Source organism: Mirounga leonina, unplaced genomic scaffold (genome assembly GCF_011800145.1).
Source record: "Mirounga leonina isolate KUSES-001 unplaced genomic scaffold, KU_Mleo_1.0 Mir_178, whole genome shotgun sequence".
In the NCBI taxonomy this organism is placed as follows: Eukaryota; Metazoa; Chordata; class Mammalia; order Carnivora; family Phocidae; genus Mirounga; species Mirounga leonina.
Genome location: NW_023270464.1, coordinates 3,745,742 through 3,771,304, shown reverse-complemented (window position 1 = coordinate 3,771,304; position 25,563 = coordinate 3,745,742). Strand labels below are relative to the sequence as shown.

Below are 25,563 nucleotides of genomic sequence, written 5' to 3'. Positions count from 1 at the left end.
GAATGTCTCTGTCTGCAAACTTGTTTATTTTAGGAACATCCCACAGCAGTGTAGTATTTTGCTACAGTATCCGTTTCTTGTAAATGTGTTAAAAATGCATATTTACTTAGGTATCAACTATGATGTAACAATGTGCTTTCACTCAGTACCTGTTCTTCCTGGAAGACATTCGCTGTGAGCATACAATTACAGTTCTGATTTAAAAGGAAAGGGCTCACTCCTAGGATTGAGAATGGGATAATAAATAATAGGGTGTGTGCCTTAGTGCGTCCATTCCAATTGCACTTATCTGAATTGCTCATAACCATAAGATAAAAGTACATTAAAATAAAATACTGGTGGATATTTCCAGGCATTAATTTAATAAGCTAATATTCCTGAGCGTTTTTTATATCCCTCATAACCAGAGAACCAAGTCTCCTTAAAGTCAAGTCTGAAATAATAGTAAGAATCCTCTATTTGCCCTTAATTATAGTTATTCACGAATTTTACATGCTTATGCCCATACCTATAAGAGAGGTTGTTACCCAAGTGCTTCATCTTTCCTGAAAAGAATGTAAATCTCTGATGCTACCTCTCCCTAGAAAAAGTAGCAGGCACTTCTACTCTTATTTGAAGTGGCAGAGCATCCCGAGGGACCAGGGCTCCCTCCTGAGGCTGTCGTGCTGGCAGTTTCCCATTCCCATTGTCTGGGCACTAGGTATGATAAGTTTCTGTGTCTCATTTTCATATTTTATAATTACAGTTCTTAATGATGAAATGACTATTTTTACACTTTTTATTTTGAAATAATCATAGATACCCAGGAAATTGCAAAGAAATGTACAGGGAAGTCCTGTTCACCCTTAACTCATCGTCTCCCATGTTAAGATACTGCATAATCACAGTACAGTATCAAAACTAGGAAATTGATATTGGTACAATTCACAGAGCTTCTTCAGATTTCACCAGCTTTGAGCACACTTGTGTGTGTTTGCATATGTACGCCTATGTAATTTTCCATACATAAAGCCTTTTATAACCACAAATATAAGGCCCCATATTTAAGTCCTTCTTTGTAGCCTCACCCACCCTCCCCTATTCCTAACCCCTGGCAACCACTAATCTGTTCTCCATCTCCATAATTATGTTATTTCACAAATGTTACATAAATGGGATCAAGCAATAGGTTTCCTTTTGAAATTGGCTTTTTGCACTCAGCAAAGTTTCCTGGAGGCCCATTCAAGTAGTATGTGTCAATGGCTCATTCCTTTTTCTTGCTGAATAGTATCCCATGGTATTGATGTTCCAGTGTTTTAGTGTTATCACTTGATGTTTTTATTTTTGCCACTATGGTAGATGTGCAGTGAAATCTTGTGGTTTTAATTTGCACTTTTGTTATCTAAGGATGTTGAACATCTATTCATGCGCTTAATCCTTCCGTACGTCTTCAATGAAATGTCTCCTTAGGGCTTGTCCATTTCCAAACTGGATTTTGCTGTTGTTGTTGTTGTTATTAATGTTTGATTTTTAGAGTTCTTTATATATTCTGGATACACGTGCTTTGTTGGATACATAATTTGCAAATATTGTCTCCCGGTCTGTAATCTGTCTTCTTCTTAGTAAGATTTGTCCCACAGCATATGAGTTTCAGTTCATCAATTTTTTTTCTCCTTTTATGGATCATGTTCTTGGGGTGAAGACTATGAACTCTTTACCTAGCCCTAAGTCCCAAATTCTTTTTATGTTTTCTTTTAAAAGTTTTATAGTTTTACATTTAAATCTATGATCCCTTCTAATTTTGTTTGAGGTATGAGTTTATCTTCCTTCCTTCCTTCCTTCTATTTTTTCCCAATTTCTCCTGCAGCATTTATTAAAGGCTATAATTCCTCCACTGACTTGCTTTTGCTTCTTTGTCAAAAATTAATTGAGTATATTTCTGTGGACTTATTTCTGAGTTCTCCTTTGTCATAAATTAACTGACCATATATCCATGGGTTTATTTCTGGGCTCTCAATTCTGTTCCATTGATCTATGTTTGTTTTTATGCCAATACCATATTGTTTTGATTACTATAGCTTTATAGTACAGTTTGAAATCAGGAAGTGTGATGTCTCCAGCTTTGTTATTCTAAAGATTACTTTAGCTATCCAGGGTCTTTTGTGGTTCCATAAGAATTTTAAAATTGTTTGTTCTAGCTGTGTGAAAACATCACTGGAATTCTGATAGGGATTTCCTTGAATCTGTAGGTATCCTGTAATCTTAATGAGCTAATACATTAGGTCTAGAAGAGGTTTTTGGGTGTCTCTGGTAGATACCTTAAGAATTTTCTTCATAGGCAATCATGTCATCTGCAAATTGAGGTTTTGGGTTTTTTTGTTTTGTTGTTTTTTTGTTTGTTTGTTTGTTTGGTCCAAGCTGTATGCACTTTACTTCTTATCTTTGTGAGTGATGAGAACTTCTAGTATTAGATCACATAGGAGTGATGAGAGTAGACATTCTTGTCTTGTTCTCATTCCTAAGGGGCAATCATCAGACTTTCAACTATGAAGTATGATGTTAACTGTACGTCTTTCTGTAAATGTTTTTAGTAAGGGAATGGAAGGCACCTCCCTGGGCCGCCTTCTGCTGTGGTATGGGTGGGTGGGCAGAAGCCCCTGGGTCTAGGTCTCTTTTTGCCACTGGAAGGAGAGCAGGAAGACACAGAGCCCTGTGACGCTGCCCTAGGGGAGGCCCAGATTGCCTGCTGGTGTCAGGCGTGCAGAGCAGGACCCTAGGCTCTCACGGAGTCTCTGCTGGCCTTCTCCTTTGGCCATAGCATTTTTTTATTTTGCTTTGTTTTGTTTTTGTCCATAGTTGTTGGCAGTTCTGGTGAGAGACCTCTCCATGTCTAGTCTGGGTATATATGGGAAATTAAAAAGGAAATCTGGAGAATTCACCATGTTATCATTCCTCAGGTTCTGAGCTACCTAACCAGTCTGCTTTCTTCTCCAAATACCAGTGTCCTGTTATTGTGCCTACTATTTCCTGGATTTCATTGTATTTACAGTGAACGGGCTGGGAAAATTGAATCTGCACCATCCTATTCTGGAAGCCAAAGTCTGTTTTCCATTTTTCTACTGACTGTGTTTAAAGGAACTGCTAGGAATTAAAACACTAATTTATATTCATTTGTATTTTCTGAACTATTTCTATGAGAGTCACATGATTTTCACAGAATATGATGAACGGAATTTACATAATCTACATTCATGACTATGTCAACGGTATTTTAGGCCACAGTCATTAAACATCATCCCTAATGTTATAAGGTCTCTTTTAACTGTAAAAGTCTGACACTACGATAAAAAAAATCTTAATTAAATATTAAGATTACTTCCCTCCATTATTCAGAATTTCAAAACCTAGTATTCTCAATAGCTGTAGGAGGTGTCCATAATTTAATGTTAGAGGGGGCGTACAAAATTAAATTGTGCAAATTCCTGTCCAATATAGTCACTCCCTGTGCCTTCTCCCTGGTGTCAGAGAGCTGACATGAACCATACGGGAGCATGTCCATCCTCCACACTCCTACTGCGATAGGTCTGGGATGTGGCTATGGCATTCCAAAGTCTTTTAGCACCACCTAAACCCACAACAGCATGTACAGAGAGACTTTCAGAGAGCACAATTCTGCAGAAGTTAAATTTCAAAGCAGAAAACTAGAAATGGAAGGAAATTCTCCCTCTTCAGTGCAAGTGGAGAGAGATGTGATTTAAATGACAGAATAAATTATCTTTTTTATTGAAAAAAAAAGAAACTGATTGAACTTTGCCCCTATATAGACACGTTGATAAATTTTCCCAACTCAATGCAAGTGGAGAGAGATGTGATTTAAATGACAGAATAAATTATCTTTTTTATTGAAAAAAAAAAAAGAAACTGATTGAACTTTGCCTCTATATAGACACGTTGATAAATTTTCCCAACTCAATGTTCAGATTTGGTGCAGAAAAGAGATACTCCTCTCTGTACAGTGCTTTGTCATTAGCATCTTACATTATATTATAGCAAAAACAGCTTTTCGTGCACACACACACACACATCAGGTCTTTCAGACATCTATGAATGAAAGCAGCTTCTTTCAACATCCCTCCCTTAGCTGTAACCTCACTGATTGCCACGTATTCAGAGTTCATCCAAGAATCAAGAACAGAAAAGGTCCTTTGAGGATATTCAAAGAGAATTCATTCCCAGTATAAAAGATAAATGCATGACCACCAATATGAAACTCCCAACATTTGAGCTGCCTGGGCAAATCACACCATGCCCACAGCTACTGCCAAAGATCCCACTAATTCTAGAAGCTATTCTGCATGCAGTTTCCAGTTGATGTATGAAACTCTGAATTCAAGAACACTCAGCAGGCAACTGTCAGAAAGGGCTCCTTTTCACCTAATTCCTCTTCCCAGGGTCTCAAGGTAGAGTTTTGGAGTATCTGTCTATAATGATAGTATCATCCTCTGACAAAACTGTAACAAAACCCACCACAGTAGAAACTTTTGTTCAAGAAAATTCAAGTGGCAATAACACCTTACTTTACAATCACACCAAATAATATGAAGGAGCTAAAATGTCAGAAACAAACAAGTCCACAAAGCATGTATCTTATTAAAAAGGTCTTTGTCATAAACTTTGATAACATTTATTATTTCCAATTGGTTGTGTGTCATATCATTGCAATTCGAACATTTTCAAAAAAAGAGAGAATTCGCCATTCCATAGAAATGACCTTCAGAAAACAAGTCTTGGGTTTCTCTCTGCATCCCATCCCTAAGCCTGATGGACCTTCCATAAAAGGGAGGGTTAACTAATTGCAACCTCAAGGTGAATTATGATACAAATAAAAGGAATGTTTACAGGTTTTCCTAAACTAAGGATCCTGTCTAGGGTAATGAAGTTTAAGATTTTTCTACCTATCACCATGTTCCTAACATACTCATTTTATGATGCCCTCTATTTAAAGAGATGTGCTAAATTCTCAGGTAATCAAAAGGGACCTAAATAGGTGAAACTGTTTCCCTTAAAAGCAACTTCTGTGTTCCTGAAAGCTTTTAAAATGTAGGTAGAGCAAGCCCTCACGCATTAGTTTAAAAGCAGCCTCTTTCAGAGGGGGCTTTATGACCACACAGTGAGAAATGCGGGAAATGGAAGAAACAGCTGCCAGGGTGCAGCCGCACCTGCCCCCTCACCAGGACCCCCTGCCCTGCCCCACACACCCTGGCTCAGCTCCCAGCTGCAAAACAGCCAGCACTGTGGACCCACAGACTTGCCCACTGGGGACATGATTAGCCCCACCTGTAAAATGAGCCATGGAATGGGGCTAGGGCCAGGAAGGCTGGGAGCCTTGGCGGGATCACCGTAGGACACACGAGATGATCTCAACTCTTCCCTGGCTTCACAGACATATTTTAGATAAGGCTGACCTTCCCCTTCCTCCCATAATCAATCACTGCATGCTTCTGATTTAACCAAAAGGGGAACAGCCCTGAACAAGAGTCTTATTGATGGGTTGAACTGACCAGGAGAAATCCCCCAAACGCAGGGAGAACGTGGCATCTTTGTGTGCCGTGGTGCACACTCACCAAGTAAAAGCTCGGCTCCCACACCCCTCCACCAGCAGTTCTCCTGAGCTGTGAGATACACTAGCGGACAACTTCTCAATCTGACTGCCAAAGATCAGTGTGAACAAGGGACGCATGCTATGAATAACCATAAAGGAAGATGGAGGTAAAATAGTTGACTGAACAGCAACAAAGACCGAGTCACAGCTTCAAAATCAACAAGCCAGCATGGCCCATTTTCCAAGCGTGCATCAGAGGCCACCCCGGTGATGAAGCTGCAGTAACCAGGCCTGGCCCCCTCCAGCAGTGTGCCCTCAGCCCCCATCACTGCTCCCCACACTATGCTGCAAGCCCACAGCAGTGCCCATGCAGCCAGCAAGCAGGGCTGCCTCTGGATTCAGAAGGAATCTCAAACTCAAAGATCAAGAGTGGGATAAAATCTAGGCAACAGACCACAGAGGAGCACTTGACGCCGTCTGTTGATAGCAACTCCTCCAAGCTGACTGTGTGTATTCGTCCGTGGGGAAGGGGGGGAGACTAGTGTGACACACCTGGCCCTGGCCGGAGCCCCCGGAGGCCTGTCCGTTGGCAGTGTCACCTAGTTAAAGGGCTGAAGCAACCTTCTTAGAGTCCATGAGACCAACGCAAAAGCTAACAGTAGGAAAATGACCCCATACGCAGTTCACCCTGCCCTAATAACCATCCCTCATTGTGCCTTCCTGGATACAGCCCCTGGAAAGGGAATCCAAATGAAATCCATGCAAGATAAACCACAAGATACTCAAGCATGTATGTGCATACCCGTGTTCACAGCAGCATTATTCACAACGTCAAAAGATGGAAGCAACCCAACTATCCATCACCCCACAAATGAGTAAACAGAATGGGGTATGTACACATCCCCAAAAAAGGAAGGACATTCTGACCCATGCTACAACATGGATGAAACTTGAGGCCATTATGCTAAGTGTATAAGCCAGTCACAAAAGGACAAATACTGCATTAATAACTCCACTCATATGAGGTACCCAGAGTGGTCAAAATCATGGAGACAGAAAGTAGAAGAGTGGCTGTCAGGGGCTGGGGAAGGGAAGCTGGGAACTAGTGTTCAATGGGTACAGAGTTTCACTTTGGGAAGATGAAAAAGTTCTAGAGATAGACGGTGGTTTTGGATGCACAGCAATGTGAATGTAATTAATGCCACAGAGTGAATGTAATTAATGCCACAGAGTGAATGTAATTAATGGCACAGACTGAATGTAATTAATGCCACAGAGTTGTACACTTAAAAGCGGTTAAAATGGCAAATGTCATGCATATTTTACCAAATTTTTTTTAAAAAGATTTTTATTTATTTATTTGACAGAGAGAGAGATAGCGAGAGCAGGAACACAAGCAGGGGGAGTGGGAGAGGGAGAAGCAGGCTTCCCGCGGAGCAGGGAGCCCGATGCGGGACTCGATCCCAGTACCCTGGGATCATGACCTGAGCCGAAGGCAGACGCTCAACGACTGAGCCACCCAGGCGCCCCCCTTTTTTTTTTTTTTAAAGATTTTTATTTATTTATTTGACAGAGTTTGTTTTTTTTTTTTTTTTTAATTTTAAGGCACATGCACAAGCACGCTCAAAGGCAGGTGGCCAGCAGTGTCCTCTCACTCGCTGCCCCGTGTGAAGGGACAAGCCTGTGCTGGCTCACCAGCTGTACGAGCAGTGACCCATGCAGGTCAGGAGAGTGGATGCCCAGCAGCGCCTCACAGGCCCTGACCACCAGAGCCAACCCACCGCACACGAGGAAGGCCTGTCCCTGTGTGCACAGGGTGGGCATCAGTGGTGCCTACAGTTCTATAAAACTTCGTAAGTCACCCCAGATAAAACGGAAACCAGAACAATGAGCTGGACTGATACACAACTGAAAGCACGCAACGTTCTTTCGGTGGCCTGAGATGATTTCACAACCGCAAAGCTACTTGGAAGATGTTCGAGGACAACGGTCCCTGAAGGGATGCAATACACAAAAAATACGCCATCACTGGGATGCAAAAAACATCACAACTTTTATTTGTAGTGGTTATTTCTCTAACTTATTTACTTATTCAATCATTCACTGAATGCCTACGATTTATACATAACTAAATACACATTAATTACACATGCACAAGTACTTTTTACTGATGGAGTGTGAGATCAAAAAAGTTTGGAGATTACTCATATGATCCAGCCACACTAAAAAGAATGTCTATAAAACACTTGATTTTTCCTAAAAAGGATATATGCAGCATCTTTGTCATTTACACTTGCTAAATTCTGGGTTCTGCCATGTTATCAGGATAATTATCTGGTTTTAGACACTTTCTCAAAAGCCTGAAATATTTAACAGCTGGATCCCATCTACACACAAATCCAAGCTGAAAATGGCCCAGGGGGGCGCCTGGGTGGCTCAGTTGGTTAAACGACTGCCTTCAGTTCAGGTCATGATCCTGGAGTCCCTGGATCGAGTCCCGCATCGGGCTCCCTGCTCGGCAGGGAGTCTGCTTCTCCCTCTGACCCTCCCCCGTCTCATGTGCTCTCTCTCTCATTCTCTCTCTCTTAAATAAATAAATAAATAATCTTAAAAAAAAAAAAAAGAAAATGGCCCAGGATGCTCACAGAGGGCAGCACATGACAAGCAGGTGGCCAGTCACCTTGGTTAACATCATCTGGGATCCCAGAGTCCAAGGCCAACTGTCCACTCCCCAGCTCTGTGCCTTCTGAGCCAAGACCCCTCTCTGGGTCACCATTTCCTGAGAGGGTCAACAAAGAATTTACAAGTAACTTGCAGGGGTAGCCGGGAACTTTACCATACAAGGTCATAAAAATTCCTAAAGCATATAGTGCTAGAGAAATGTGTAACGTTTTATCATTAAATATTTCAACTGAAAAAAAATAAACACCTCTTTTCCACCATATCATGTCTTCATGATCCCAGGAAGCAACATGGGATCCTCATGTATTCTCAGGGTGACAGGGTTTAGAAGAGCTACAGGTGTGTGCAGAGCAGCTGAGAGCATGGTTCCCAAGGACCACATGCATGGAGGTCCAGGGTTGCAGCTCGGCACATAGTAGGGATGACTTCCAGATTCACTGGTACGATCCCAGATTCAAAGAAAAAGACATACCATGTATAAACTGAAAAATACAGCTCTGGTGATGATGAGGAAGGAGGAAGAGAAGTGAGGCACCAACAAAGGCAGGAGTAGATAAGACAGGTCAAGTCAAACACACAAGGAGGGTGAAGAGGGCCTGAGGGGAGTAGCTCCTTGGGATGTGTCTTAAAATGAAGGGTTTATTATTATTCAGGTGTAGGTAAGGCTAACAGATCAGAAGATGACTACCACTGAGAATACAGTTTGTTATTCATAGTCCCAGAAGGCGGCACACAACACCAAAGGGGGGCACACAGGGAAGCACTAAAGTCCATCAGGAACAAGGTGGGGGGTGCTGGGTGGCTCAGTTGTTTAGGTGTCTGCCTTTGGCTCAGGTCATGGTCCCAGGGTCCTGGGATCAAGCCCCACATCGGGATCATGCTTCTCCTTCTCCTGCTCCCCCTGCTTGTGCGCTCCCGCTCTCTCTCTCTGTCAAATAAATAAATAAAATCTTAAGAAAAAAAAAAAAAGAACAAGAGGAAAACGTGGGCAAGACCCTTTATTGTGGTTTCCACTGGAAGGAATGGGCAGGGTAGGGCAAGCAAGGTTAGGAATAACTTCAGTGAGCTCTGGAGCATAGGGGCTGCCCCTTGTCTGGCACCTGGCCCTGGGCTGATTAGGGCAGGGGGATGGTGGCCCTGAGTGTGACAGCCTGAAAAAGAAGTGTTTGGACTGGGGCTCTGGATTGTTTGATTTGCATTTGAAAGGTGCGCTCACAGATCAGTCCTTTGCTGTCTCTAGGAACTGGCTGGTCCTGGGAGGGGCTGTAACCTCCAGGGTCAACAAGGCCCAGACGTCCAAACTTCAAATATAGACAATGAAAAGACAAAGTGAACGCAGGATTGAAAACACAGGGACTGGATTTAAGATGCTACTGAATGCACTTGTTGGGAACAGTGCCAAGAATGACAGACATGATGCTCCCTCCGCCCATCCACACACCCTTCTCCCAGCCCCACAAGCTTACCATGAAGGAATTCCCATTATATCCCCCACATACTTCACAGAGGAATTAACAGGATATGAAACCAAAAGGGGAAAGAGAAACAAAGACCATAAACAGGGAGGTTTATGGTGATCAATGGTGAGTCCAAACAGAACCCACGCAGATGTTCCTATCCATGGGGCTGCTGCCACAGCCCTCAGACCCAACTCTGGTTCTCACCTGCATCTGAAAGAGCAGCGGGGGGCCTCTGCAAGCGTGCGTCCCAGCCACAGCGCGCTCACCGTGGTGTTACAGAAGGTGACGCAGCAACCAGATTTCAATGTAATGAATCAAACTTTCCATCCCACTTAAAGGCAACGATTTTCTTTCCAAAAAAAGAAAAATCGTAAATGGAAAATGTTACAATGCAAGTCCCAACGCCAGCTAAGTGTCAGGAAAAGTCGCACACGTCTGATTTGACTAAAGTCGGTCCTGGCAAAATGAACAAAGAAAAGAATGAGGGTGACAGCAATTACAATATGGAATGGTACTGCCGAGGCTTCTACCAAAGAGCCAGGAGGAGCAAGACATGGCTAATATCATGCAGTTTAATAAAAGTGCTCTTTTTTAGACAATAAATAAATGCCATGTGTATCTTGAGACCGCTGAACATTTGTGGGGAACATTTGTGGCCCTTACTTGTCATCTCCAGGAGACATTCCAAAACATGTCATTTGGATTTACTTTTTTTTTTTTTTTTGGATTTATGTTTAAAAATGGCTTGCCCGGGGCGCCTGGGTGGCTCAGTCATTAAGCGTCTGCCTTCAGCTCAGGTCATGATCCCAGGGTCCTGGGATCGAGCCCCGCATTGGGCTCCCTGTTCAGCGGGAAGCCTGCTTTTCCCTCTCCCACTCCCCCTGCTCGTGTTCCCTCTCTCGCTATGTCTCTCTCTGTCAAATAAATAAAATCTTTCAATAAATAAATAAATAAATAAATAAAAATGGCTTGCCTGTTCTGAGAGAGACAAAAGCTGAAAGCATCCCAAGAGGAACCACGGCCTCCCTCCCGATAACACACTCACTTCCTGCCCTGCCTCTTTGCCTCAGACTGTTCTGAGTTTTCAGGAGTCAAGAGATTTCCTGAATCCCTGTGCATTGAAGATGACCAAGATAGAGTGGATGGATTTTGTAACTGAAATAAGAATGATGTCCAACTTGGCAGAGGGCTGGGGGAGAGGCCCCATCTGTGTCTCTGCCCAAGCACAGAAAAGGATGTGGCCACACCCTCAGAGTAAGCCCCAGGGCCCCCTCCACTCACTCAACCCTTTAGAGAACTGGAACTGCCACCCAAATGAGGCTGCACAGATGGGATGCCCCTGAGCACCGGCCACGCTCACCTCCCCGCCCACAGCTGACACGCTACACATACCACCGAGCGTCCCAAGGTCACGTTTTTACAAAGTATGGACATCAGAACCAAAAACAGACCCCCCTGAACTTGATTTGTTTAAAAAACTGCTATTCGAAGTACCCCAAAACAAAGGGTGGGATGGAAGAGTAGTAAGTGAGAACAAAGAGCTCAGTCCAATTGTCTGGTGACAGCTGGATTTCCTTCCATTTCATTAACCCCTCTGTTACCGGATTCCTTTCGGGACAGAAGGTTCCATTCAGAAAAGCACAGGAAGAGAGGTGGGAGAAGTGGGATTCCCAGTGGGGGCTCCAAAGCTTTGGTAGGGGCAACTTTTTAAGACCCAGACCACGCCCATGTCTGTTTCACACCCTGGGGCCTTTCTAGGAAAGTGCTATGGTTCCTAAAAGAGGCAAACCTGAGCAGGGAGAAGAACCAAGGCAGATTCCCACACAGATCTAATGTCTGGACTGTTCTAGGATCAGGTATCACGGATCCTAATGCCTTGGAAGCACTCTTCTGAGGAGTCCTGCAGGGCCCATCTCTGGAAGAAGAGTCCTGGCAGCTCTAGGTTTGCTTTCCTTTTGAAAACCAAAGACTTACTTTAGGGTTTTTTAAATTGTTATGACAGCTGACAAACAAAAATGAGAATTTCAAAGATACCATTAAATGGATCAACTGAATTAAACTTATTTGATGTATTTTTTTTAAAAAGGGTTATTACCAAATAATTACCAAAATACATCACACACAGCTCTCCAATAAGCAAATAATGCCTTAATTTTGCTATTTTCCTACAGTGCTTTTCCAGTGAAGTGCATTTCTAAGAAGATACTTGAGCCAACCAAGGGTATCCCTGGATTATCAGGGGTCCAGGTAGTTAGCAATGGGAGTCCATCGCTCCCATTATTTCAGTATTTCAAAATGCTTTTCAAAAACTGTCCATTTACCAATGGTAAAACCACACATGCTAAATGACACTTAAAGTTCTTTGTTTTGGCTGGAAGTACATCTACTTCAGTGTAATTAACGATGTTAAGAAACATTTTGACCAAAAGATCTGAACAATAATAGAAATAACAGTAGTAGTAATAATCATAATAATGAGCTACAGATAACTTCCTCAAACTCTTACCTACCTGCGTAGCATTGCTCCAACCTCTTTGAGCATCATCTCACTTAATCCTCCTTCCTATTTAGATGAGGGCACTGGGCTGAAGAGAGATGCAGCCTGCCCAGTATCTAACTGTTGGCAAGGGTTCAACCTCATTGAAGGGGTTTTAGTTGTCCCTGATTGGCCTAAAATGGGCAAAAGAATTGTTATTACCTAATGAAAATAGTTTGGTAGGCAAAGTATTTTCAAACTACAGTATGCCCAGGGGAAAAATAACCACAGAGTGTATATCCAGGGCAATGCATACAAACTGTACTCCAGGAAAATGCAAAACAAGCAAACACGGAAAGCCAAGCTAAGAGTATTCTAAAAAAGCAAAAGCAAAATAGCCTTTCCATTTTTTCCTGTTCGTTCTTTCAATGTACTAAATATAGTAAGGTTAAGACTTGCACAAATAAGTACACTGGGCTCCCCTGATTCAGGAATTCAACAATAGCTGGACCACCCCATTTTCGTGAAGGGCAGGACCCTAATGTCACACAGGCCCTTCTTAATCTTCTCAAGCCAAGTCATCCAGAAACACAGATAAGTGTTTACTTTCAAAGTCTTCCAAAAATGCTTTTCGATGATGGCAGGGCAGTTCCTTATGGGGTGAGACTGTCCAGAGCAAAGCAAGTACATCATATAGCACTCAGCAGCCTAGCCCAGGAAGACCAAGTGCCAGGTCTTCCTGGTGGTCACTACGGTAACGGAGTATTTGCAAGCATACCGAGAGGCAGTACTGTCCCCGGGCAGGAGATGGCTGACCCCTTCCAGAAAAGACAGAACTTGCCGAGTTCATGACCACCATAAAGAATGACCCTCAGATGAGGATCTAGCCATACCACAGCAAGGCAAACCAGGACGCTGGGCTTCAGGGGACACTGAAAGCTACAGTAGAACTGAATTAAAAATAACAAGGCCCCAGGGCCCCTGGGTGGCTCAGCTGGTTCAGTATCTGCCCCTTGGTTTCAGCTCAGGTCATGATCTCAGGGTCATGAGATCAAGCCCCACATCAGGCTCCGTGCTCAGCAGGGAGTCTGCTAGATATTCTCTCCCTCCTCTTCTCCCTCTATCCCATCGTGCCCCTCCCCCCACATGCGCTCTCTCCTCTCTCTAAAATAAATAAATAAATCTTAAAAAAAAAAACAAACCCAAGGCTTCTAATCCAGTTAAAATTGGACAAAGGATCTTAACACACATTTTTGAAAAAAGACACATAAATGGTCAACAGCTACAAGTGGGGGTATTCAACATCACGAATGATTAGGGAAATGCAAATCAAAAACTACAATTAAAAAAAAAAACATAATGAGATATCACCACCCCACACGAGTCAGAACAGTTAGTACCAAAAGACAAGAAATAACAAGTGTTGGGGCGCCTGGGTGGCTCAGTCGTTAAGCGTCTGCCTTCGGCTCAGGTCGTGATCCCAGGGTCCTGGGATCAAGCCCCGCATCAGGCTCCCTGCTCCGCGGGAAGCCTGCTTCTCCCTCTCCCACTCACCCTGCTTGTGTTTCTTCTCTCGCTGTGTCTCTCTCTGTCAAATAAATAAAGAAAATTTAAAAAAAAAGAAAAAAGAAATAACAAGTGTTGGCGAGGATGTGGGGAAAAGGGAACCCTCGTATATCACTGGTGGGATTTTAAACTGCTGCAGCCACTATGGAAAACAGTATGGAGGTTCCTCCAAAAAATCGAATTACCATATGGTCTAGCAATTCCACTTTGGGGAATATACCCAAAGGAAACAAAAACACTATGTCTGAGAGATATGTGTGCCTCCATGTTCACTATAGCATTATTTACAGTAGCCAAGACATAGATAAAAAACTGGTGGTGTATATATACAAGGGAATATTATTCAGCCATGAGAAAAAAGGAAATTCTGCCATTGTGACAACATAAATAAACCTAGAGGGCATTATGCTAAGTGAAATAAGTCAGACAGGGAAAGTCAGATACTCTATGATCTCACTTACATGCGGAATCTAAACAAAACAAAAAAACCCTGAATCACAGATACAGGGAGCAGACTGGCAGTTGCCAGAGGCAGGGGATGGGGGAATGGGCGAAATAGGTGAAGGTAGTCAAAAGGTACAAAGTTCCAGTTATAAACAAGTTGTAGAGATGTAATGTACAACACAGTGACCCTAGGTAACAATACTGTGGTGTATATGTAAAGTTATTAAGAATTCTCATCACAAAGAAAAAAACTTTTTTTTTTTGTATTTATGTGATATGATGGACATTAACGAACCTTACTGTGGTAATCATTTCATAATATATTTAAACCAAGTCATTGTTCTATATACCTTAAATTGACACAGTGCTATATATCAATTATATTTCAATAAAACTAAGGGAAAAAAAAATAAGAAGGCTTCTTCTGGTTCCAGAATTGTGGTAGGAAATACTTAAGATGAGCTAGGAATACAGACCAAAAAACAAACAAACAAAAAATGATTGCAGGTTATGTGAAAAGACTCAAGAGTCAACTACAATAACCACAACAGACCCAAAACCAATGGATTGTATTTAAATATATGCATTCCATAGTAAATAAATCCATGAAATTCATAATAATAATTTTTAAAAAACTAAATAACCCTTAGGAAAAGTGGTTAATTCCAGAACCGGAGCAAAGAAAATAAAAGATAAGCCTGGAACATCTTAGAGCCAGAAAGTAGGGAAGAGCTCAAGAAAGGTTGGGTACATGTCAAAGGGACACAGGGCTACACTGAGAGAGCTCCCAGTCACCAGAGCTGGGCAACAAGATAAATGTGAGCAACAAGATAAATCACAACAGCATTCAATTACAACCTGCAGAATAAAATAAATATCCACTAGTCTCCACTGATAAGGAATAAATGATTGAGTAGATTACCAATGATAAAGAAAAAAAAATGGCTCCTCCAAGAATTCTACTCCATAAATACAGAAGGAATGAGGGTAAAAAAATAATCACCATTAGAATACCACCAAGATCCACCTGTGGGTGCTAATGTTGGAGGGCAAAAGTTTGAGGAGAAATAAAATACCTCTATAGTCTCAAGATATTAATTTTTTACAACAGGAAAATAATAAATTTACAATGGAGAAACCCAGCAGACATCATCCTAACTAGAGTCATCAATAATAAGACATATAGGCATCATACACACCCAGATATCAGAGTGTGCAAAGCACATCACTTTGGTGGTATTCTTGCCAAAAACCCAGTCTCAATCTAATCGTGAGAAACAACACACCAACCCAAACTGACAAGTAACTGACCAGGAGGTGGGACTGCCAGAATGGTGAAATGAGGACCTCTATATAAATTTGCTTCTCCATAAAAGCAACACTGGCAAAATTTCCAAACCAACTTTTTCAGAAGCCTGGGTGTTAACAAGTAAGGCTTGCCACAAGCTAAGGAGAGTTTATTCAAGAAAAACTGCTGAACCTCAATAACAATAGTAGGATTTGTGGAATTTTAACTTGACCTATTCCCACTCCCCTCTCCCTGGCTCCACAGTACCTATGAAAATCAGCTGACTTGATGCCACCAGAAAGGGTAGGCTGAGTTCAGAGTCCCTCAAAAAGTTCCAACCCCAGAACAATGTTGTAACAGGAGCTGATTTGGATCTCGCTCTGTGGGAAAAGCCCTATACCCAGGGCATGCATTGAAAATAATCAGCAGTGGGGCACATGGGTGGCTCAGTCAGTTAAATGTCCAACTCCTGGTTTTGGCTCAGGTCATGATCTCAGGGTTGTAAGATCCAGCCCTGCCTCAAGCTCTGTGCTCAGCAGGGTGTCTGCTTGAGATTCTCTCTGTCCCTCCCCCCACTTGTGTTGGGGAGCATGTTCTCTCTCTAAAATAAATAAATCTTAAAAAAAAAAAAAAAGAATCAACACAATTGTTTAACACTGCAGCTGCCTGAAGGTGATATACCAGTTGAGGCAAAAAAGACAAGTATATTTTTCATAACTGTTTCTTCTCCTGTGTGGATTTAAAAGACAATTCCATACAGCAATAATTATAAATCTGTGTTCATGGACATATAATGTGTAAAGATGCAAATTTATAGGCTAGTAATAGCACAAAGGAGGGGGAGAAAATAGAACTATACTGAGCAAATTTTCTATGCACTATGGAAATTGTTAGTATTAATGCGAATTACATTATTTTAAATTAAGATACTATTTGTAATTTCTATAGCACCATTACAAAAATAACAAAGAACATCAGTATAGTAAAAGAAACAAGGAATTAAAATGGTACTCTAGAAAAATATTTATTTAAAGGTGGCAATAATGGAAGTCTATGGGCAAGAAACATGTAAGACATACAGAAAACACACAACAAATTGGCAGACATAAATCATACCTTACCAGTAATTATGTTAGATGTTAATAAAATACTACAATCAAAAGGCAAAAACTGGCAGAATAAATTTTTCAGAATACATAATTCAACCATATGCCATCTATAAGACACACACTTCAGATTCAAAGACTAAAAAAGTTGAAAGTAAAAGGATAAGAAAAGATAAACCATGGAAACAGTAACCAAGAGAGCTGATGTAGCTATATTAATCTTAGACAAAATAGATTTTTAAGACAAGAACTGGTAGAGACAAAGAAACATTTTATAATGATAAAAGGATCAATTCATCAGCAAGACATAAAAATTTTAAACACCTACATAAGTAACAAGATACAGGATCAATTTGCAAAATAACTACCTACAATAATGCATTAAAGGAAAAACTGTTTAGATCTGAATAAAGAGTGTAATTAATAGCTTTGTGCTAATGTTAATTTCTTCGTTTTAACCACCATAGTACAGTTAAGTAAAATGTTAAAATTAGAATACTGTAGGGGAGGGATATACAGGAATTCTGCACAATTTTTGCAACTTTTCTACAAATTATTTCAAAATAAAAAGGTTAAAAATTTTAGAAAGCCAATTGGTTCCCATCAGAAGATGCTAGGGATCCAAATCAAACACTTACCTCTCTTTTCTTATGAGTTGTAGCACTGGGAACGTAGGTAGTAGATGAGGGGAAGGGTCTTTTTATAAAAGTATTCCCGATAATAAATTAAAGAATTAGACCATCAACATTTGGCATCCACTAACAAATTAATGGAAGGAGGCAGTGATCACCCATGGCTGCTAACATCCATCAGGAAAAGAGGGACAAAGAAACACTATGTTCCTCTCGATGGAAGTACAGAACACCATCTATGAATGCGGTTTTGACCAAAAAAAAACAAAAAGAAAAGAAAGTCAAATCTGTACCTGAGGAAGTTCTGATAAAGTATCTAGACCAATCTACCACTAAACAGGAATTACCACAGAAAGGAAGATACCGCAGGAAAGTAATCAGCAATATTCAGGCCATGGGAAACCCTACAGTATAAATAACTCAGTTTCTTCACAATAAATTGCAAGGAGAAAATGAGAAAGAGAAATGGAGCTTTAGAGGGGGATAGCCACAGATAAAGGAGACCTAAAAGACCTATCAGCCAATCACAGTGAGACTTTATTTGGATCTGATTCACACAGATGGAAAAATATATATATATGTGATATTTATATGACAAGTGAAAATCTGAACATAGATTGGGTACTTAGTAATACCAAGGAATTAGTATAAATTTAGGTATGATATGACATTGCAGTTTAGTTTTACTTATTTTTTTATTAAGTTCAGTTAGCAAACACATAGTATATCATTAATTTCAGATGTGCAGTTTACTTTTAAAAGGAATCATTGCTGGGGCACCTGGGTGGCTCAGTCGTTGGGCGTCTGCCTTTGGCTCAGGTCATGATCCCTGGGTCCTGGGATCGAGTCCCGCATCGGGCTCCCTGCTCTGCGGGAAGCCTGCTTCTCCCTCTCCCTCTCCCCCTGCTTGTGGTCCCTCTCTCACTGTGTCTCTCTCTGTCAAATAAATAAATAAAATCTTTAAAAAAAAAAAAAGGAATCATTGCTTTTCTAAAGATAAATAATGAAAGAAGAAATATCTGGGGTATGCTTCAAAATAAAAGGGAGAGGGAAGGCATAGAATAAAACAATGCTGGCCATGAGCTGCTAACGGTTGAAACCGCAGGCTGATACGTTGTATGTGCACTTCTCTATATGTGTGAATAGAATGAAATTAGAAATCTGTAACAGAAAGAAATTTGGAAAACGCACAAATATGTGGAAATTAAATAAGACCTTCCTAAGTATCTAATGGGTCAAAGAAGAAATCATATGGGAAGTTAGGAAGTACTCTGAGATGAATAAAATTTTTAACTTTTTTTTTTTTTTTAAGGAGGCCTATGTCTCCTGGGGGGAGGGGTCTCAAGTACAAAAATAACTACAAACGTGGAGTCACAGCAGGACTGTGGGTTCAAGCCGTGGTACTGCTGCCTCCTAACAGGGAGACCTTAGGCAAGCTATCAAGTCTTGATGCCTCAGTTTCCCCCATCTGAGAAATGGGGATGTAAAAAGTAATGGGATTGTTGAAAGGGCAAGATGGAATTATGGCCTCAGTTTCCCCATCTGTGAAAAATGGGGATGTGAAAATATGACTGTTGTTAGGTTAAGATGGAATTATACACATAAAACACTTGCCTCCTATCAATAAGTAAAAAAGAACTGCCCCATGCCTACCTTCTGAGGGCAACCAAATTTTTAGGAAAAGAAAGGTTCTTCTTCTACAACTTGACCACCATGAGCCCAGTCACATGTGACATAGGACAGGTATCAAAAGAAAAATAACTTCTAAAAAGCATGTGACTGGCAATTTCCAAATACTATTCCTCAAGTGTCCCGCTACCTAGCATACCTGAGAGAAATCTCCTGGTGTCTCTGCTTTTGCAAATCTTTTACTCCAAATAAGACAAAGTTGCTATGCTTCCAGGGAAAAGATGTTTCTGCTGCTGACAAGGAAGAGATGTAGCTCCCCAGGAAAGGGAAGGAAGGAGAGGAGAGGCAAGATAATGAACAGAAAACAAAAGGAGAACTTTGCTGGGTGTCATTTCAGGCTCTTCTGAAAAAACAAATCATGAAGCCCAGGGTAAGCCGGTTGGACAGATAATGCCTGTAAGCTGGGGAAATGAGGTGAGAATCAAAGGAAAGGGAACAGACAAAATTAGAGCAAATCCAAGATAAGCGTTATAGCACCCCCTGACTACCTGTTTTCCCAAAAGAGGATGGAACTCAAATCCAAGTACAAAGCCCAAGTGATTCGGGGAAAAGTCCCCTCAGGTTATTTCATGCAGAAATGCTACTGTTTCCACCAGCCAGGAGACAGACATTGGAAGGTGTCAATATGACCATCTTTGAGTCATTACAAAGGGAATGGAGGTAAAAGGGAAACAAAATTACACATTGACCCAGGCAGGGTATGGGGCAGAGGGAGGGAGGGCCACAGGACAAGAGCACCAGAAGGGGTGTGTGGACCTGGGGCTAGCACCCCATTTGTCAAGTTAGGAAACAGGGTGCAGGAGAGGCAGGGGCCTTGTGCAGCACCCCCACCCCAAGCTGTGCCCTTCTAAGGCCTGCTCTGGGAGCAGGGGGTAAGGTTTGCTTGTTTAAATAAGTGTTACCCACTGCCCTTACGGTTGCAGAGGAGGATGAGAGCACGTTCTTCCATGCATGGTCCCTGCTTCTTCCCTTTGCCTCTCCTGGGCAACACCCCTTTCTAGGAATGTTCCTTCTTCAACTTCCTCATCAATGTCTTCCTCTGCTTACTATTCTCTGCTTTCCTGCCACCAGAATCACCACTCTCCAGGCTGACTCTGTATTCCCATCACTCTCCTCTTCCAGTCCCACCAGCCTTGCGCCCTCCAACCATTTGCTCGCCTCTCAGCCCAGATCTCTGGTGACAACCAGCCTTGTCCTAGTTGGCTGCTCAGCAAGCCCCCTTTCTTTTCACCTGTGGCACCAAGGGAGAGGACTTCTCTGGCCAGAATTTGCCAGCACCAAGGAGGTCTGTATGACCATGAAGGGCTTCCCACACCCACCCCAGTCCACTAGTCCACAGCTGAGGGATGCTCAAACTGACCATTCCCTCCAGCTAGGAGGCCACAGAATGGACCTGACTCCCTGGGATCACCCACCTCTCTCTCTCATCCACTGGGCATGGCTCAGGAAGATTTGCCTAAATACCAACAGTCTGAAATCCATGAGAGGATACAATGGGCTCAGGACATGGAAGCAGAGGACTGCTTCTCAAACTTCCATGTGTAAACAAAGCCATGATGTAGATAACAGCCCTCCCACCTCCACAGGCTCAACAGTCCAGGGGTGGGGAGGGGGGAGCTGGGAAGCTGCATTTCTAACAAGTCTGATGTGGATTCTCATAAAGGGACCCAAGGACTATGTTACTGAGCGAAACACCACATAAATAATGGTGTGAATAATTGATGCACTTCCAGCTGCAGTCAGAACACAGAGATGTCCAAGAGAAGTCACCATCCAGAGACAGTGTCAGCAGATAAGGCTTCCCCAACTAAACTTTGCTCTCGCTCTGCATTTACATACATTTTACACCTCTCTGCACATCAGTTAGAGTACAGAACAGACCTCGACTGTTCACAACTATGCTTCCCATTGTCTGTAGTAACCAAAGGCACTCAACAAACTGGCTGGACATAAAATTAAAAATCCTCTCCTGGGTTTCTCTGGCCAGTCCTGATGCCAGCCCCCTGAGATCCTGGGCTTCAAGCATACACCTTGCCCCCACAACAGGTTATGGCCTGGTTGCGGTCTCAGGCTGCCCTGTGACCCTGTCGTACCCTATCACCACCACCATGTTCCTTCAAGGGTAGCATCCACCCCCTATCTGACCACATCCTCCCTGGTCCTCACTCATGCCCTCCTCTGGGAGGCCTCTCCTGACCTGCATCCTACACCCCTAGGCTAGGAGCCCTGCCCAGGTCCCCTGCCCATGGACACATCCTGCAGTACAATCAGTCCCCACAGTAAGCTCCAGATAAGACCCAGCCTCCTCCCTTTTCTATCCCAGGGTCTGGCTAGGGCCTGGCATGGTGAGGAGCAAATCAGGGCATTAGTTTGAGTTAATGGACAGGAGTTTTAAGGCTTGGAATGCAATGGGTGCTTAAGTCACTCACCATTCTCAGAGGAGAGGGGAGGGCTCAGAAATCCACATCATTCACAGCTCAATCCTGAAAACATCAATCTCAGACTTTCTGGACCTCAAAGAGTGTGACCTGGCTTCTGAACAAGGATGACTAGACAGTCCTCTCCAGAAACAGCTACCACCCCTCTCACACCTACATATAAGCACCTGGGACCTTCCTAAGAAGGCCCCTTCTCTCCCCAGGAAAGCACTCAAGGAATTCATCTTGGGAGCTAGGAGATATTTAGGAACTTCTCCTGAAAGTACCATTATCCCTGAGGACCTGCTCCCTAGGGTTTTACTGATTATTTAAGAATCCCAGTATGGTCAGGATAGAAGAGAACATGGTCAGGTGTGGTCCAAGGGGAAGATGAATGTTTCAAAATCCCGTGAACCCTTTTGAGGTCGAGTGAAGAGAACTGCTTTTGGGTCCCACTCTATTTTCTCATCTGGATGTTGGGGGTGGTAGTTGTTTAAAGGGTCAATTGACTTAATGGACTAAAAACACTTTGTCCATTGAAAATACACTATATTTCCTGAGACCCAAGTATTTCTGAAAAGGAGGCTACAGGAGCTACTGGCTCAGTAATAACAGGAAGTGGTATGTGTGTAAAGACTTAAACCTGCCAGAGTCCCACCGGAGTTACGTCATACAGAAGCCAGAGGTACGGCTTCCCAGAGTCCTCACACTAGGGACAGAGGACGTTTGTGAAATAGGTGCCTCCTCCCTTCTTGGCCTCCAGCTTCTTGCAAACAGGAGCCAGGAAATCCCACAGCCCTGTCCACCGACATCATGCTTGCTGACTGGACAGTGGGTGCCCCTTGAGAGCAAGAGGGCAGCATTACTCAAAGTATGAGCCATTATATAAGCATCACCTCTGTGCTAATTAAATACTCAGATTCCTAGGTCCAACCCCAGATGAGCTTGGTCAGAAACAATGGCAACAGAACCTGAGAGTTGTTATTTCTAACAAGCTCCTGAAGTGAGTTTTATATAAATTTAAGGAGCTCAAGGACCAGAATGTTGGAAAAGCTGTGGAACTGAAAAGACCTGGGTCAAATTCCAATACCACTAAACAGCAGCTGTGTGACCATGGGCAAGTTACTTAACCTCTCTGAACCTCAGTTTACTCATTTGTAATATAAGTATGAAGCACAACCAGTATTGCTGGGAGAATCAGAAATAATACTCTGCATCTATGTTATCCTAAGAGGCAGGAATAACCATGACCCTCGTCTTTTAGGGGAACAATCTGCCACTGTGAGCACAAGGGGTTTCCTAGAAGCCTCTCCCATGTGATGGAAGCCAGACAAGACTAATGTCCTTAACTCAGAGGCCCACACCAGGCCTTTACATCAGGAGTCAAGCAAGGTGAACAGGAGAGAAAGATGGGCTGAGCTTTGGATGGAAGCCAAGCCCATCTGCCTTCCTGAAGGGTTCCACCTTGAGGTGGGTTCAGCTACTAGACACAGCTCCAAGATTGCTCTGCAGCCCAGTGGCTCTTTTGGGGGTGGGGAGTCTAAAGGGAGAAGAGACAGCAGTCACCTCCAGCCTGAGGGTCTGAAACTCTGCGGAGGTGCAGGGAGAGAGAGTGTGGGCAATGTTATGACATTTACCAACCATGGGCAGGGCTCAAAAACCCCTCAAAGCTTCAAACTTTCCATTTGGAAACTGGGGTTAATTTTTAGAAAACTAACATTAAACAGTCAACTATGGGATAGTGCCCAGTTGGGTGGCCTGCTCACAGCTCACATCAACGGAGGGACGCTGTTATTATTACCCCTGCTTTTTTATATGTCTGTGCTGGTCACACCAAAACTTGGTGGCAGTTTCACTGTTGTCCCAAGAAGAGAGATTATCTGAGCTTGAGCTTTACGTACCTGTGTTGGTTGTTAAACGTGTTAAACAACCTGTCCTAGAAAGCCTGACCGAAAACTGAAGCTAGGACTTCAAGCCAGAGCGCAGGGCATGGATTTCCCTCCTTTTTACTTAAAAGGCGGGAGCGGCGAGGATGAGGACGCCCATCGGCTCTGGATTCCAGCCCTGGGATCATTCCGGTTTGGACGCGGCGTCTGAGCGCCAATCAGGGGCAGGGGAGCCCCCGCGCGCCCAGCATTTAGGTTTCCTGCTTTCTGCGTCCCCGGGCGCAAAAGAGGCCTGGCCCTTAGCCCCCCGTCGAGCCGCTCCTGGGTCACCCCGCCCGGTGCCACTCACACCGCGCCCAACACCAGGTTCCCGGAGCGCCGTGGCCCTGAGCTGACCCTGCGCGCCACAGCCCGGAGCGCCCGGCTCACCTGCTGAAGACGAGGCAGCCCAGGTGGTTGATCTCGTGGTCCGAGCGGTGGCGGCTGTAGTCCTCCCACAGGTCCTTGAAGGCCGTGACGGCCAGGATGAAGAGCACGGGCGCCAGCGCCAGGCCGGGCTGGAAGGCGTTCACCGCCGGCACGAAGTTGAGCAGCGCGATGAAGACAAAGTACACGTTGGCCAGGCGGTGGAACTGCTCGAACAGGTTCTTGGGCAGGAAGGACAGTAGAGTGTACTTGGTGGTCTTGAGCCGGTTGTCCGCCAGGTGCTGGGCGCCCCCGCGCCGCCGCCGCCGCGCACCCTTGGCCGCGCCGGCCGCTGGGTCCTCGACGCCCGGGGGCGGCAGCAGGTTGGAGCGCACCACGCGCGTCCTGCCGTCCCCGCGCCGCCGCCGCCGCCGCCGCCGACCCGGGGACCCGGGCTCCTCGGCCGCCGCCGGCTCCCGCTCCATGGCCGCGTGTCGCCGCGCCCGGCTCCTCCGCAGTTCGCGCCCGTCCGCGCCAGCCTCCTAGGTGATCATCGCCGGCGGCCCGGGCGCGGTGGCGCGGGCTCCCCGCCTGCGGGACGCGAGGAGAAGGCGGTCAGCGCCCGCCCCGCCCCGCCCGCTGGTCCGCTGTCGGGGCAGGGAGCAGGCGGGGCGGGGCGGCGCGCGCGGCACAGAACCCCCTTGTACTCGCGCCTGCCGGGCCGCTTCCGCCGCCGCAGCTCCTGGCGCCGCCCCGCGCCGCGCCCAGGCTGGGATACCGCGGATAGCGGGAAACAGAAAGACCCGAGCTGAAAACTTTAGAGCAGTTTCGTTTCGTTTCCAGAAGCATCAGTTAGTCCCAGAACAGTGCAAATGCGCCCTCCCACCGGTAGGAGAGAGGAAGCTGTAGAGTGTGAGAGCAAAGGCACCCAGTCCCCTGGCAGCTTGGTCAGGCTCTTCCTGGGCCAGCTCTGCTTCCCAGGCCCTGGACAGGGAAACGGTCTGGGAACCCGGGTTAGGAGCCTCCTGGAATCAGCTAGAATCAAAATCCAAATGAGCAATGGCATACCAATGCTACGATTTTTAAATCTCATTTACCGAGGATAACTGCTTTTGGGGAGAGCCCAAGAAGTCGGGATTCTGTTGCCTCTACACCCTTCCCTATGCCTGCTCAACCTCCACCTACTTTCAGATTCACTTCTTGGGTAACTAGACTTTTCCCTTTCCCTGATCATCGCTGCTTTTCCTTACTTCCCTACACAGGCTTTTTTTTTTTTTTTTTTTTTTTTTTTTTTAAGGAGGAATATTTCAGTGGCAAAGGCAGGCTTTGGTTTGAGGTATTTTTCTTTTCCTCTCTGGTAAACGCTCAGAGCCAAAATATCCCTGTGTGCTGCAGTTCTGAGGTGGCCTCGGAGAAGTTGTGACAGGAAATTGAAAATGGTTGTTGGGAGGGGAGGAGAGGACCAGAATTGCAGAAGTGTCTTTTTGGGCAAAGGGCTCCCCTCAGTATTCGTGAGGAATCAGAGAGGGGAGCATATGAACGATGGGGGTGGGAGAATATGCTGGGTATGGCAGAAGGTATTGAGGAGTCCCCATTTCTGCAGTAACACTCTCCCCCAGATAGACCACAGCTGTGACAGTTTGGCCTTCTGCTTTGGAGTACAGGGATAAGAAGCAGAGATTTCTTGGCAAGGAGACTCTGGCTGAGGATGGGCAAGAAGAACCCTTATGGGTACTGCCTGTCTTGATTCTGGGAGCTGTTGGCCTCCTGGAGGCCAGTCCCTCCTTTCTCCTCTTGCATTGGGATACTCTATCATCTCCCAAGAGACCACCGTAGCAGCCTCTGCTGGCGCTGGGTTGTCCCTTCTGTGCCTGCTAGAAGTCACTTCCCTAGCTTTTCTCAAATCACTTATGTCTTCCTCCACAACACTC

The 25,563-nt window shown here is 44.3% G+C and overlaps 1 protein-coding gene across 1 annotated transcript in view; it reads right to left on the bottom strand.

Annotated features, from left to right (window-relative positions):
• Positions 1-24,242, bottom strand: part of ATP10A (ATPase phospholipid transporting 10A (putative)) — a 200,844-nt gene extending 176,602 nt beyond the window's left edge. The window contains 1 exon segment of the mRNA XM_035023939.1: positions 23,657-24,242. Coding sequence (XP_034879830.1) covers positions 23,657-24,117 — 461 coding nt within the window. The 5' untranslated portion in view covers positions 24,118-24,242.
• Between the last annotated feature and the right edge of the window lie 1,321 nt (positions 24,243-25,563).